Source organism: Anser brachyrhynchus (assembly GCF_964034855.1).
Source record: "Anser brachyrhynchus genome assembly, chromosome: 3".
Classification (NCBI taxonomy): Eukaryota; Metazoa; Chordata; class Aves; order Anseriformes; family Anatidae; genus Anser; species Anser brachyrhynchus.
In genome coordinates, this window is record NC_137696.1 from 107,457,317 (window position 1) to 107,473,761 (window position 16,445).

At 41.7% G+C, this 16,445-nt stretch overlaps 1 protein-coding gene across 1 annotated transcript; it reads right to left on the reverse strand.

Moving 5' to 3' along the window:
- Nucleotides 1-1,707: 1,707 nt before the first annotated feature.
- On the reverse strand, nucleotides 1,708-9,788 carry RNASEH1 (ribonuclease H1). Its single transcript, XM_080587771.1, has 8 exons — nucleotides 9,600-9,788; nucleotides 9,359-9,489; nucleotides 8,051-8,245; nucleotides 7,333-7,432; nucleotides 6,808-6,862; nucleotides 5,626-5,710; nucleotides 4,117-4,241; nucleotides 1,708-2,191 (listed from the first exon to the last, which is right to left on the reverse strand). The coding sequence occupies exons 1-8, from the start codon at nucleotides 9,707-9,709 to the stop codon at nucleotides 2,105-2,107; spliced, it is 888 nt and encodes a 295-aa protein (XP_080443897.1). The 5' UTR covers nucleotides 9,710-9,788; the 3' UTR covers nucleotides 1,708-2,104.
- Nucleotides 9,789-16,445: the final 6,657 nt, after the last annotated feature.

The following is a 16,445-nucleotide window of genomic DNA, read 5'->3' on the forward strand; positions in this document are numbered from 1 at the left end:
ATCCCTTTAAGGTATATTTCACATAATTGCACTCCTGGATAAAACTTAATTGCAAGTCTCAAAACACTACAGGTAAGTTGGTCTAATGCTGATTAATTACTCACATTTTTAGAAGCACAAACCCAGCCAGAACTTTAATTCCTATCCACTGAAGCATATCTATTAAATGGCAGTACCCTACTGAAGTTTTAGTTCACTATGAAGAACAACTTCTACAGCCAACCTTCTTCCTGTTCTCAATCCTCTGAGAAATACCAGCCTTACCTTGCAGCTTTCTTTCAGCTTTCCTCTTCTCTGAATTTCCAGAATGAGAATGATAAACATTGGTATCAAATTAACATAAAACTATTTCCTATCGGAGTCCTTGTTTCCTCATTGAGGAACTGCTTCAGGCAGTAAAGTAACTTAAATACAATACAGTGTTACACTGCTGTTACCATATACCCATCATTATTTACACATTTTCTTCAAAGCCACTGCCTGAAACAACATAGATTTCTATACAATAAATAGGATCTGCATGTTTACCGTGAGATGTATGATACGCAGATTATTAGATGACACCTCTTCAGTACACCGTCACACTTAAACTGTTTCAACTAGTGATCTGATCAGGGACAACTATATGCTTTCCTTCAAGTCTAACTTCTAAAATAAGCAAACATGACAATTGCATGTATGTATGTGTATATACACATGTATATACATATATACACATACACCAAAAAAAGAAGCAGAAGACAAAATTTGATCAGGGTACTACCTCACCCCTACAGGTGCAATTACAAAACTGCTGTGCAATTTTGGATGAAAAAAATAATAGAAAACTTCACTCATCTATTAGTCAATAGCCTAGCCAGCCAGTTTCCTAGCTCCGTCACAATTTATGTGACACTAAATACCTAAAAGCATGCACTTTGCCACAGTAAGAATACTGTAAGGAATGAGAACCATTAAGAAACCAAGCTTCAGCAGCTCCACCATTTTATACAGCAATTAACAAATATGAAAAAGATTCAATGACTTCTGGCTTAAGCCCTACTACTCAGTGGCATTAAGGTGTCTTACAAAGAAGTTGACAAGGATAACGCAGCAAATGTTTGCTCTTCCTATATAGATGCACAGAAAATAAAACTTTTGTTGATTAGTAGTAATTACTCTCTAATTCAAGTGCACATTAGCCATTCCATTAGTCTCATCATTGACTGGAAAAAATGAAGTCAAACACTTGACACCCGGAAGATGTGAAGAAGCTGATCATCTTCTCATTCACTTTCAGATGAAATGGCCAATTACTACCTCTGGGACAACAGTGAAGAGGAAGCTAAACAAAGATAATGAGAACTGGTACACATTAAAAAAAAAAAAAAGCCTTCTTGGAGACAGGAAGCCAGAAACAAAGAGCTTGGACATTTAAGCAGCTAGAGAGAACAGTAAAAATTGATTGTTCAAGTTTTCTCATGACCTGGGTTTTTAATTTGTTCATGCCAACTTGCAATAGCAAGTAACATAATGAAGAAATCTACAGATGCGGTCACTGGTGATACTGTGAGGCACATGTGAGCATTGCAAGCCTACCTGCAGAGAGATTACCGCTGCTGTCAGAATGCTAAGGCATATTAACGGACATCTCCATGTTAGGTTACTGAGCTCTTATCAAGCCAACCAACTCACTCCACCCCCCTCAATGAGTTTGCACTGTTAATATATATCTCTGTACAAAAAAAAATTAATTTATTTCATAAGAGGGAAATACAGAACATATAGGATAAAGATTTAATGTAATTCCTCCAGAAGTCTGTCTTTCTGGTGAATCCAAATGTCTATGAGACTGCTAAAAAACACTGACAGCAGCGCTTCGGTTACGATGGAGAAAAAAGCAAACACTGTGTATCATCAACTAAATATTGACTTGATTGTAAAGCAAACAGTGCAGAAAAAAACGTGCCTTTTTTTTTTCTTCTCCCTAGAAGTTGGTGTACAGTTAGCGCTCCAGGCCAGAAATAAGCACAGTTCAAAGTTCAACTCTGAAACAAAAACAGCAGTTCAAGTCGTCACTGCAATGTTAGTCCTTGCAAGTACAGTAGTCTCTAGTCACAATATGTCACAACATTTGTTTAGTAGCTCCTTCTCTTGCCAGTCTGTCAGCTTCTTCATTTCCTTGGAAACCAGCATGACCAGGAATATGCATCTGTCAGGACAAAAGTACAAGAGTATTAGGTATGGAAGAAATTAAGGAAAAAAAGTATATCCATGAAATTTGGTCATGTAATTCCCTCCTGATCCCATGCCTCACACATAGTCCTATGTCCTTCCCATTAATCTTTGTAGTCTGTTTAATGAGCAAGAACTGAATTGTCAAATTGTGAAAATCAACTTTATGAGAAGCGTTGGGCTGGATAAGGACCACCTAACCTAAGAAATGCAGAGAACAGCACTAAGACACTAACTCAGAAGTCCTACTTTCAGAGGAAAGAAAAACCCCTCTGCATTCAGTGTTTAAACCAAGCTAATATTTTCCAAGAAGGACAGAGAACTCTATGCCATTAAAACCCTGGTGATTACAGCACTCAGAATACATCAATGGGATATGAAAACAATCTCTTGATTTTCAGATGTCTTAACAATCCATCCTTAAAAATAAGGAACAGAAAATACTTTCAGCCCTCGATCAATCCTTGTCAGAAGTAAGGGTGGACAGGGGGAAAAGAGAGTAAGAAAATCAGACTTGTCGTTTGACAAGACCTGAGAGAAGACGAACATGAAGGACTCGTGAGATTGTACTAGGTTTCCTAGGCAAGGTTTTGTTAGCAGGGGGCGGGGGCTCCAGTGGGTGGCTTCTGTGAGAAGCAGCCAGGGGCTGTCCCATGACAGACACAGCCAGTGTCTGACAGACCACAGGACACAGCCACACCAGATGAGCTGGTGGCAGCGTATTTAAGAAATGGTAAAAGCCACTGCCAGCAGCTGTAAGAGAAAGAAGTGGAAAAAATTTGAGAGAACAACTCTCTGCTGCAGCAGATCCATTACCATAAAAAAAGGCGCTTGAATACATTGTTCCTCTGGAAATAAAGTTTCCAAGTTCAAGAGATTCAGATGGAATGAATGTAAATAAAGCAAATATATATATATTTTAAATATAAAATACACTATGGGCGGCTGAACTTCTGCCTTAGGTTTAGATTTTTACAATTTCTACTACTCAATAGTCAAACTAAAAAATGTAGTGGGAGTTGCAAACTCTGAAACACTTATAACATGAACAACAGAACATCTGCAACAGACTTCCCCTGAAGGAGAGCATGCTGAAGAACTACCCCACTACCCCAGTAAACACAGGAGTTCAATAAATATGCTATTGACAGCCATGAAGTCAATGGTACAGAGACTTACTTCTAGAATCAGCACTCCTTTACTGCAATTAGAGGCAAATTTTTTTTTGGGGGGGGGGGGGGGGGGGGGGAGGAGGGGGAGGGAGCGGGGAAGGAGAAGACACACCCTACGATGTTCAGCACTGCTATTAGTGGTTACAGAAAAACACCTTTTATCAATAATACATGTATAGACATGGTTTTATTTCTCTACTAGAGAGCTACGTAAATTAAAACTAAGACAACAGATATTTTAACGACCTTTCTGCACCCAGTTTTCTCAGAAACAATGCTGTTAAGGTACAGAAAACTGGAATTAGTTTATTTGGGGTATAATGTCTTAATTTCCCCCATTTAAAGACACTCATGATTAAGTTAAACCAAAGAATCACCATTTAGAGAATTCTGAAAAGCAAATCCAGGAGTTGAGCTACAACTCAAAGACACAGTTATGTTCCAAGCTCAGGTTTCCAGAAACAGAAATAACTATTACAGATATTTTTAAGTAGTAACAAGAAACAGCAGCAAAAATATAAACACACATTTCAATAAACGAAATAGTAGTTACAAGAGACTAGCTTACACTGAAGTGATCATCTTACTTGCTTTAAAAAGAACAAGCAGCTTTATTATATTTAGAGATGTACAATATTACATCCTGTAAAATTCTTTGTTACGGTCATACTTGGCAAGAGTTTACAAGAGTGTTTAAAACGTCATTAAGACCATGAAATGAGATGCTCACCCACTGAATTTCTATGCCTTTTGATAGATTATCAAGTCTTTCAAAATCTTCTTTATTTATTACACTTCCTCCTGAACTTGTTCTCCAGCCATTTGTTTTCCAGTTGTCAACCCAGCTTGTAATACCTGTGCAAAGGGAACATTACCATAAAACATGCTATCAGAGAAGCCAGCAAGGATCACAATGCAGTGAACAACCATTTAACAGGTCTTTCAATACATTAACTCCAAAGTCTCAGGCAAAGACATCAAATACAGAAGACATTGTTTGGTTCCCTGATAGTGTCTTTCAGGATTGTATTTTTCCATTATTGCTTCAGTTACTTACCAACGTTTTCCCAAACAGATATTTGAAGACTACAACCTTACATACACATTACACACACAATTGTGACGTGAACTTCAACAAACTGAAGCTAAGGATTTGCTTGACTGTACAGTAAGCTGGAACAAATTTGTTTTGAGAAATTGAAGAGACACGAGGAAAAACAGACATCTTAAGGCTTATCTTAAGGCTTCTGCAAGCTAAACAGAACATTTTAGAAGAGGACCACGTGAGCAGATTTCTACAGAACAAGATCTAACATTTTGGCCATCCATTGCTGGCCAGCGAAATTTCTATAGTATTCCTTAAACAAAGACTTGTTTGTTTGTTTTGTTTTTTAGTCTCTTCGCTGCTCTGGACAGTATGAGACATCCTTACAGCTTTCACAACAAAGACCTGAACCAAAGGAAGAATCACGGACCTTGCATATCAAACCTCCTAAAAACCAAGCCAAACCACATCCACTTGTACTTCACTGCAGGCCTCCTTTTTTCATATTTAAAAAAGTAATAGTTCCTATATAAATATGCAAAATAATTCCGATTAAGGAACGAGTTGCTGGAGCTGTCACTTCCTGCTCATTTTAAATTCTGTTACCTCACACGTGTGTGAAAGAGGTTCTGATTAGAAGTGAAGTATCAAGGACTCGCGTTCTGCCCGTTCTGGTTTTTAAGTTGAATTAAGGACAGTAAATGTTAAGAAACAACTTACAGAATTTTCTATTGCTTCTCCCCACATGTGAATAGTAGGAAATTAACTGCACTTCAAGTGTTTGAACAGTTTCTCCAATCCAAACAAAACCCAAACCAAAGCAAAATGAAATGACAGGGTCACTACACCAACTTCTGAGCACTGTCCTCAGTGCATCCTTAACAGCATGTACGTGAACAACATTTTTCTGGACTGTGTGTGTCATACCAAATGTATTAAGACAAAAATCCTTTAGTTACTTCTTCATTCTTCCCATTAACAGACACTTTGTCTCTAACTGTATTTCATGCACTTGGCAGGTCATCCTTCCAATATTCTCAAAAGTTTTTCATCAAGCAGTCACAAGTACTAAATTCTGTTAGGCATTCTCATCTTTATACTCATCTCCCCAAGCCCCAGTATGTTCTGTGGGCCTTATGTGATGAAACTGTGCACAACACCTTTGAAAAAAAATCAGGAAAACCATCAACTTACCATTAATAGTGAACTTGCTATCAGTATAGATAATTAGTTTCTTGATGTTCTGACTCTTTGCTTGCTCAATTGCTTTGCAGGCTGCCTTAAGAACGTTTCAAAGGAAGCACAGTTCAGCACATGATTTTGAACACATGTAACTAAAATACCAGCCAAGTACCTGATGTTAATACAGAAGAACTACAAAGAATATTACTAGAGTCTCTCCATCGTTGAGTACCACCATGCTTTACAGCAGTTTCCCAAAATTACGCATGCAGACAATCACTTAATGAATCAGAAAAACAGAAAGCAACTTAAGTTTCCCTAGCATTTAAAAAACTAAAATCTGATGTTCAATTCTTTACTGCTGGAGCAGCTCTCTGCCCATTTGCGTAACTACCCAAGCTCTCTCAATAGCACATCAAGTTTTAGGCATCTTTGTAACTTTAGAGAACAAGAATGCATACAAGTTCCAACTGTTTGGTTATGCTTTTCTCTTGGTGCTATGAAATATAATAATAATAATAGTGAGAGAAGTGTCTTGGACTGAATGTACAGCTGAAAAACTCTCCGATGCCAAGTTTGATCCCTGGCACACTCATCAGCTCTGCTTGTCCCTCACTAGAAGGAACTTCTCGCAGTTTTTAAAGGAGATCAGCTCCCCCTTTCAGTTTATCTCCACATAGCACAAGCAGCAGCAGTACCAGAATTAAGATTAGGTGAGAAGGAAGACTAAATCTGCTGCTGCCAAGAGAATTTTACTTCAAAAGTAACAGAAGCTACTCTGAGAATTATTATGTTTATTAAAGAAATATGGTACTCTGACCCTACACAGTAAGAAGGCAATTGTCGTCTTAACCACAACTAAAGCAGCCCTTACCCAAAGACTGAGACATGCACATTAATAATACAAAGGATACTACAGAGATTTGAGAACCTTCCTAATGCAAAGGTTGTTTTAAATATCTGTGCTTGGCCTGATGACATTTGGGAGTTCTCAAGCTGAGTTACTGCTTGTCTGAAAGCAATAAAGAACAGTAAAACCTAAAGAGAACAATTTGTTTCAAGTCCTAAACTCCTGGCATTTTGTGTACTTCCCTCACAGCATCCTAACTGCTTTCTGAAGGCCAGAGCTGAAATAATCACGAGCACACCATTGCTTTCTTTGTGCAGAAGCATTTTAGGATGTTTACTACTTACATGTATTTCAGCTCTTTGATTAGTCTGCCGTCCAGGAAGTCTTTCACTGATATTTCTGTATCCAAGGAACAAATAGCAGATTACTAACTCAAAATTATTAGTGGTGTACATTGCTACATAATAGAAAATTATTATCTCTACAAAACAGAGATAATTTTCATCTTATAAAGGATGAATGGAGATTCTAGGTCTAACTTCTACGCAGCACAACCTGCACATCAGCATCTGCAATCAATATGCAGTTACTTTTGCTGTCTATTGTGCATACCTACAATTATTTTAAGACTTCCTGCATCCCTTGAATTCCGACTTCAGCCTCTTAAAAATACTATTTCCAGTCATTTTGCTCTACATCCTTACTTCCTAGAAAAGCTGATTTCCCGCAGTTACTCGTTACTCTAACAGCACTATCATTAAGACAAGTCTCACTAGCAGGATTTCATATTCAAGAGGAGGCTGGTACTGTTAACAACACCCAAGACAAATAACAACATATATAAAAAAACAACCCATCCGATTACTTACAAAGGGTGGCCTGGTCCCCAGTAGACACCTATTCCGGCACGTGCCCTGTTACGTCCGTTACCCGAGCAGCAACCATCTGTGTAAACGACTGCAAAGTCACCTGCAGGAGAAGTCCCAAAAGCAAAAGTTCAAGCAGTCCTTCAAGGACACAGGCTTTTCAAGCAGAAAGAAACGTCTGCTAGCAGATCAATGCCCAAGCTCCCTGAACAGCCCTTCAAAATGTTCTCTACAGAAACTACCCATATAAATTAGGAATGCAGAACAGCAGAAGTCCCACTGCAGCTTCACACCCTCACTGCTCCCAAATCAGTCAGCCTCCTGAAGCATTTTTGCACCAAGTTCCAAATTCTCTCTACAGTTCTTGTCTTCTTCAGTCAACATTAAAACTTGCCAGCTAGGTCTGTATTTAAATCAAGCCTGTAATCTAGATGCATGTAAAAAACAACAATTGTCACGACCAGATAAAGCTGTATGCTGATATCAGTTAAAGCCAATTTATATTACTTTGAAAACACAACCTGAAATAATACACTGTGGCTCAGATTACCATTTAAAAAGAAAAAACAACAATGTTGCACTGGGCCTGCTGGGTATTACACTATGGCAGCTGGGTGCTGCCACAGAAAAACCTCCCTAAAAGCTTCCTAATAGTTACACTGCTGCTTACGAAAGAACACAAACAGCTCAAACTAATTACAAGAAGAATGAAAGACCTTACCCATATATGAAAATTTATCTCCGCTGACTGTTGGTGCCAAGTGCACTTCATCATGTTTTGCACGTTTTGCGGTATGTTCTTCATTCGCAGACTGTTCATATGGCCTTTTGCACGTACTGCAACACAAGAGGTCTTCTTTTGGTTCCTCTCTCTGGCTAGCATTTTCCTGTGTTACAGCTGAAGGACCATGGGCATCTTCAATTAAAAAAAAAAAAAAAAGGAAAAAAATAGAAGAAAAAACCCACCTACATACGCAGGATGAAGTTTTATTCAAAACAACTCAAAGCAGCAATTTTCTTTACACCTAGTGACAATGCCAGTTTATTAAACTGACGCTTCACCCTCAAAAGATAGGGAAAAAATATAATCATATATGCCAGTCATTCTTAGTTCCAGCTCAAAGTGAAGTTGAGTCACACATAACAGCCTTTAAACAAAAACAGACCTGGCACAAGGAAACCTATACCGAATAACAGAACAGCTCGCGTTGGAATCGTAGAATCACAGTCATAAAATGGCCTGGGTTGGAAGAGACCTCAAGGATCATCTAGTTCCAACCCCCTGCCATAGGCAGGGATGCCACCCACTAAATCAGGTTGCTCAGGGCCTCATCTAACCTGGCCCCGACCACCTCCAGGGATGGGGCACCCACAGCTTCTCTGGGCAACCTACTCCAGTGTCTCATCACCCTCTGAGTGAAGACTTTCCTAACCTCTAATCTATATCTCCCCTCTTTTGGTTTAAAACCATTCCCCCCTATTCTATCATTACCTACCCAAGTAACGAGTCCTTCTCCAATCTTTTTATAAGACCCCTCGAAGTATTGAAAGGCTGTGATGAGGTCACCCCAGAGTCTTTTTTCCTGTAGGCTGAACATCCCCAGCTCTCTCAGCCTTTCTTCTTAGGACAGGTGCTCCAGCCCTCTGATCATCTTTGTGGCCCTCCTCTAGACCTGCTCTAACAGCCCCACATCCTTCTTGTGCTGGGGGCCCCAGATCTGGATGCAGCATTCCAAGTGGGGCCTCACCATGGCCGAGTAGTGGGGGACAGTCCCCTCCCTCGACCTGTTGGCCATGCCTCTGTTGATGCAGCCCAGGACGCAGTTGGCCTTCTGGGCTGCAAGCACGCACTGCTGGCTCATGTCAAGCTTTTCATCCAACAGAACCCCCAAGTCCTTCCCTGGAAGGGGCCTTAAAGACCCTCTAACCCCAACCAACATCTATAACCTATTTACGGGAATATTTACTCCTATTTACAGCCGCACCGCCTGCATCCTCGCAGGGAGCTAGGCGAGGGGAGGCGACGTACCTGCCGGCCCGGGCTGCTGCTGCTGCTCCCCGGGGGTGCCGCCGTTCACGAAGGCCCAGGCTTCCCTCTCGGTGGCGAACTTCTTGAAGCTGGCGGCGGCGAACCTGTTGACCTGCTGCTGGCACTCCGCCCTGCAACACAGCGCCCGGCGGCTCCGTCAGGTCAGCTCAGCTCAGCTCGGCCCGGCCCGGCCCGGCCCGGCCCCGCGGCTCCCGGCCCTGCCCCGGCGGCGGGGCCTTACCAGGTGCGGTAGACGCCGGTCCGCCGGCCCCTGCGCACCGCGTAGAACATGGCGCCGCCCTTGGAGACCAAGCAGGAGCGGCTGAGCAGCGCGACCAGCCACCGCAACATGGCGCCGCCCCGCCGCCATCCGCCCGCCCCGCGGCCCGCGCCCCGCCGCACCCCCCCCAGCCGCCGCCGCCGCCGCCGCCGCCCCGCGCTGCGCATGCGCCACGGTCGGAGAGGAGCCGCGCACAGCGAGTCGCTACGGGCCGCCAGGGGGGTCAGGCTGAGCGGAGGGCGGGAGAAGGGGAGGGAAACGGCTGGCGTTTAAAAATAAAAGAAAACGTGTGGTTTGCTCACGTGGTTCTGTCATGTTTTCCGTGTTCTTTTCACCGTGACTGAAATAAACTTGCTTTTATTTAGTTATTTGTTTATTTTTATTATTTTGGGAGACTAAAAGTGTGTGTGTGGGGGTTGCGTTTCTTTTTTTTTTCTTTTTTTTCTTTTTTTTCCCCTTTTTTTCTTGGGGGGGCTAAAAGTATTTTATTTTATTTTATTTTATTTCATTTTATCTTATTTCATTTTATTTCATTTTATCTTCATTTTATTTCATTTTATTTTATCATTTCATTTTATTTCATTTTATTTTATTTATTTTCGTGTCAAATGAGTTTTATGGAATAACGCGGTTCCAGCAACGGAGACATTTTAAGGGAACTGAAAGTAGGGTTAAGGAAAGCCCTACACGTCAAAACATTTCCTATTGAAAATCACAAGAACTGTGTTTTCAAAGCCGACTAAACCAACCATCAGCTCCTGCCCATGGGGAGCCATGTGGAAGTTTACAAAACCTGCTCATTAGGAAAGCCCAGGCACACGTGTTTCTCTCATGAAGCCGTAATCCCAGTCCAGAAACTTCCCAACGTATTAAACCCAGGGGAGGAAGCGCCCAGCAGAGCCCAAGTAGCACCCATAAGGCCGGAGAGATGAGCTGACAAGGATCTCATGAAGTTGGACAAGAACTGCCCAGTCTTGCCTCTGGGGAGGGACAACCCCAGGCACCCCCAGGACATGCTGGGGCCCACCCAGCTGGGAAGCAGCTCTGCATTACAGGACCTGGGGGCCCTGGTATGCACCAAGTTGACCAAGAGCCAGCAATGGGCCCTTGCTGCCAAGAAAGCTAATGATATTCTTGCCTGCATTAGGCACGGTTTCACCAGCAGGTCAAAGGAGGTGATCCTTCCCTTCTACTCAACATTGGTGTGGCCGCACCTGGAGTGTCGTGTCCGGTTTTGGGCCTCCCAGTAGGTAGGGATATGCTGGAAAGAGTCCAGCAGAGGGCCACCAAAATGATTGAGAGACTGGGGCACCTCTCCTGCGAAGGAGGGCTGACAGAGCTGCAACTATTCAGCCTGGAGAACAGGAGGCTCAGGGGGAATCTCATCAATGTCTATAAATGCCAGAAGGGAGGGTGCAAAGAAGATGAAGCCAGGCTCTTTTCAGTGGTGCCCAGTGCCAGGACAAGAGGCAATGGGCACAAACTGGAACACAAGGGGTTCCACCTGATCATCAGGAAGCACTTCTTTTCTGTGTGGGTGCCAGAGCACTGGCACAGGCTGCCCAGGGGGGCTGTGCAATCTCCTCCTTGGAGATCTTCAAAAGCCTCCTGGACATGGCCCTGGGCAACCTGCTCTGGGTGGTCCTACTTGAGCAGGGGCTTGGACCAGATGCCTCCAGAGGTCCCTTCCAACCTTCTGTGATCCTCTGATAACTCAAGCATCCTCCATTTATGGTGGGAAGTGGTATTTGCAGTATTTAAAATGATTTTTATTGTGTGGTTTGGGAGAACCCCACAATCGTTCTGCCTGCTTCAATTTTTGTATTAGACCTTTCCTCCAAAAATAAGAGTTTTTGCTCTCCCTGTAAATAAAACTTGGTGCAGTCATGTGAAGGATCAGAGCCTCAGCTACTAAAAGACAGTGAAATCTCACTGGTGTCTTCAGTTAAAGCTCTTCTTTGCCCACCTAATTAATGATCTTGTTCCTGTGATGAGCTCCAGTGGACTCCTGGTCTTTAACAAGTCATTAAAATGAATTGAGCAGCACCCAGGAATGAGCATACCATCAAACTGTTGCACAATCTCAGTTTATCCTTCTCATCCTGAAAAGCATTTGAAGAAGGAATGAAAAATATGAAAAGTACAAAAAGATGGTGCAAACTTCCACATATTTAGTACTTTAAAAGCCATAGACCTGAAGGTCATTAAACTGTTTCCCAGACTCAACTGCTTTGAAAATCCCACATCTCTCAGCATGGAACAGATATCCCATCCTATCTCCAGATCCATGACCTCTTGTGCCGGCTAGCTTGATTTGAAATGTGATAGCTAACTGCATGCAGGGTATATGGTGTCACGGAGGAAGAGAGAAGCTGTGGCTGGGCGCATCCCCTTCATTGGGGTCCTTGAGAAGGGGAGCCTTCCATGGCTGCCCAGCTCCACATACCACACCGAGCTCAGCCACAACCTGCTGTCTCATGTCCCCGTGTCAAGCAGTATCATGTACTGGGAGAAGATCTTATGCATCTTTTGACAGACCTTGGTGGAATACAAAAAGAATTTGGTCAGAGTGGTATCAGAATACATTTATGGCATTTTTTCTTGCATCTTCCAAGATATTCACAAGACTTAATGTTATTCTTATGTACAGAATGCCTACTTCTGTTTTTCTCAGAACAAGATTATTTCCTTGAATTATCTCTGTAAAGGTTTGCACTGAGACTGTTAGGCTTTTTACTATTTCTTTTTGTGATATTTTTATTTGGTTTGCTTTTCTTTTAATTATGCCTTTTTATAGCAGATGGGTTTCTTATTCCTTACAGGTTTACACATTTGTATAACTTGTCTTATAATGAAAGAGCAACCATCAATAAGTGACAGGGAAAGAAAAGACCTTCTACTGCACTCATTAAATCTTGGGTTGAACAGACAGATTCATACATCCAATTTACAGGCAAGGACTGAACATTAGATGTTCTGCTATCATGACCAACATGCAGAATTCAGTTTCAAACAAACAAGCAAACAAACAAACAAAAAGACTTTGAAGTCGACTGAGTACCCTGTACATTGCCTTCATTGCTTTTTCTCCCAGTTGGTAAAACTGAGGCTACATATGATCAGCCAGCCCTACCCTTACTGCTGCATATCTGTTGCTGATTTCTCATTGCTGTTGTGTTGGAGCAGTAAGACAGACGGATCTCTTTCCTCTTGTGGCAGCTGGCATTTTTACTATCGTGCCTATCACTAGATAAGTGAACCAAAACTTGTTTGATTTATTCATTTATTAACATATTTTCTTGGCAGTCATTTCTGTATTTATAACTGACAGTCTGCAGAAAAAAATAGTACTTAATATATGTATACAAAAATACACTCATCACTTAAGTATGAGCGTGTCTGTAAGATGCTTTTATTTAAACTCACTGTAAATGTTAGTGTGGCTTGTCCCACATTAATGCACATAATGTATACATTTGCTAAACATTTTAATCTTCTTTGATAAATATTTTAACTTGAAACATGTTTGAATTGAAATGTGGTTCACTTCAGAAGCTTTTAAAGCAAAATTTGATGAGACCTCAATGAAGGAAGCATCTTCTATTTTAAACTAAGCTTTTAGATAGGTAGGTCACTAAGTAGTCACTTTATCTAGGATACCCTACAAGTGTAAGTTATATCAGCATCTGATTATGTTGATTAAAAATATAATGAGAAGAAAAGGAGGTATTGCTTTTCCTGCTTTTCTGAACCGAGATCTTGCAGAACAAAAAACCTGTCCAGGCTTCCATGTAAAGCTATGTGTCAAAGAAGCTGCAAAGCTGCTTCATCCCCTAGCATCACAATCTTTAGTGGACCCTTAGAGGAACAGTCTACCAATGTGCATTGACAATTTGGCATGGTTATACAAGCCTCTTCCAGAGAAGTGAGCTGGTAACATACTCAGTTTTGCTTCTGATTTTAGAGTTCTGACCAGTTTTGCCTTTTGTTTCTTCCAGTTAATATATTAAATCATTTTACTGATAGCATCACAAGACCTTGTCCTGTTGCTTTCGGGGTCCTTCTGTAACACTGCTAATTCATTCTTTCCACTTCTTTGCCTGGTCCATTCTGAGTCTGCCTGACATACGGAGCTCATTAATTAGTGGGTGTCAGAAAGGAAACATCTATTTGCACATTGTTCTCTCAATTCTCACATCGGTCTATTAAGTAGCACTACTATCATGGGGATGGGAAGTCTTAGAAAGTCACATTGCTTTTGTATTTCTCCATTAACACTCTGAACAGTGCAATTTTGATCCATCTGCACATCATCTAGTCTTTCTGCCTCTTGTAAAAGATTTCTCAGTATAAACTGAATGCAGAATACTGGAATGCTGAGATGATTACTTTTCTTTTTTCGTTTTTTTTTACTCCTCAGTCAGATCCTCATCATTGCTGTTTAGATAATTTCACATCTCTATAAATACTAATCCTGAATGTCAATACGAGTTGGGCAGTTTTTCCTATACTGTGAATTCGTGCAAGGAAAAAAGAGTGACTCAGGAGAAAAATGGCAGCTGAACAGTTTGATTTTCTGACTGTCAGAAATTTAGCAAAAAACCTCTAAATGTTAGAAAATAGGATAAGCTGCCTTCTGCAGATGCTTTGGCTGATTAGCATTGGTTTGTGTGTGTGTGTGTGTATGTTCTTGGCAGTGTTTTGTTTATAGCAAGAGCCTATCACTCCACTGCTGGATTTTTTATTTTATTTTATTTTATTTTATTTTATTTTATTTTATTTTATTTTATCTTATTTTATTTTATTTTATTTTATCTTATTTTATTTTATTTTATAACAGACTATATAGTGCTAGTGAATGTGGTATTACATGTTAAAATTGGCTGCTCTTAGGGTTATTCAGGGAATCTAAGTACTGAGCCAGTGCTCTGAACCACACTAGCCTCTCTGAGCAGTGCGTGCAAGAGCTGCACACATACCTCAGAATGGGACTTGCCCTTTAGCAGGGAATCTGTCATGCCTTGGGGTACCCAGGTCCATAATGCAAGGTTTTAGCTCCATTTTAGATGCACAGCCATGTGCATTCACCTGAATCAACATACAAGTCAAAACTGGAGTGAAATAATTATTCCTTAAAGAACTAAGAGGTATCTCTAGATCAGCTCCCCTTGTCCCTGTGGGTGACTTCAACTTGCCAGATGTTAACTGGGAATGCAACACAGCTGAAACAAACAAGTCTTCAGGCTGCTCAGAGAACTAGTTAGTAAGGTCCCCCGGGAAACTGCCTTTGAAGGTGTTGGGGTCCACCAGTGAGTTCAAGCAGACAGGGCAGAAGATCGGCTTGGCTGAGCAGGGATCTGAGCAGCTCTAGAAAGAGCGTAGGCAGAAAGTGTATGGCCAGTGGAAGCTAGGTTGGGTGACATGGGAGTACTACCGAGATGCTGTTTGCCATTTTAGGGAGAAAATTTGTGCAGCCAAAGGTCAATTAGAGTTGAAGTTGGATGGTACTGTGAGGGACAACAAAAAGGGCTTTTAAAAACATTTTAACAGCAAAAGGAAGACCAGAGAAAACATTGGTTCATTACTTGATGAGGATGGTGACTTCATAAATAGGGACATAGAAAAAGCAAAGACGTTTAATGCCTTCTGCACCTCTCTCTTCAACATTGATGGTGAGCTCTGGGACGCCAGGTGCCCGGAGTTGGAGGACTGTGATAGTGGTAATGATAAACTCCCAGCCAACCCTGAACTTGTGTGGGATTTGCCTCTGAAGCTGGCTGCATTTAAGTCTATGGGGCCTGATGGGACTCATGTCAGGGTACTCAGAGTGCTGGCTGATGTCATCAGGAGACCTCTCTCAATTATTTTTCAACAGTCTTGGGACTCTGGAGAGGTTGCACTTGACTGGAAGCTGGCAAATGTGGTTCCAATTTTCAAGAAGGGCAAGAAAGAAGACCCTGGTAATTACTAGCCTGTCAGTCTCACTTCAGTGCCTGGTGAAATTATGGAGAAGATTATTCTGGGAGTTATTGAAAAACACCTGAAAACAACACAATCACTGGTCCCAGTCAACATGGGTTCATGAGAGGAAAGTTCTGCTTAACAAATTTAATTTTCTTTTATGACAAGGTCACCCATCTAGTTGACCAAGGGAAGCCAGTTGATGTAATCTTTTTGGATTTCAGAAAAGCTTTCAATACTTCTGGACAAAATGCCCAGCATACAGCTAGACAAATACATAATATTGACAGCTGACAGGTTGGGCTTAAAAGGTTATAGTAAACGGGGTTACATCAGGTTGACAGCCAGTTGCTAGTGGGGTTCCCCAGCACCCCATTTTTGTGCCAGTTCTCTTCAGTGTTTTCCTAAATGACTTAGACCCAGGTCTCAAGTGTATGCTAAGTAAGTTTGCAGATAACACTAAATTAGGAGGAACTGTTGACTACGTTGAGGGTAGGGAGGCCTTGCCCAAACTGCATGAAGTTTAACAGGAGCTATTGCCGGATTCTGAACCTGGCACAGGGCAACCCTGGCTGTATGTACAGACAGACTGGGGGACGAAAGGCTGGAGATCAGCACTGTGGAAATGAATCTGAGGGTTTCAGTCGACAGAAAGTTGAATATGAATCACCAGTGTGCCCTGGCAGCCAGGAAGGTCAACGTGTCCTGGGGTGCATCAAGCACAGCATTGCTACCTGGTTGAGGGAATGGATTGTCCTGCTCTGCTCTGTGCTGGTGAGGTCTCACCTGGAGTAATACGTGCAGTTTTGGAGGCACCACAATATCAGAAGAAAATAAAACTATTGG

Excerpts from the sequence above, each read along its gene's own strand:
- RNASEH1 (XM_080587771.1), bottom strand. The coding sequence starts at position 9,709 with ATGTTGCGGTGGCTGGTCGCGCTGCTCAGCCGCTCCTGCTTGGTCTCC. Across the intron at positions 9,490-9,599 it reads ACCGGCGTCTACCGCACCTG|GGCGGAGTGCCAGCAGCAGG; the intron begins GTAAGGCCCCGC and ends GCTGTGTTGCAG. Across the intron at positions 7,433-8,050 it reads AGATAAATTTTCATATATGG|GTGACTTTGCAGTCGTTTAC; the intron begins GTAAGGTCTTTC and ends CTTCTCCTGCAG.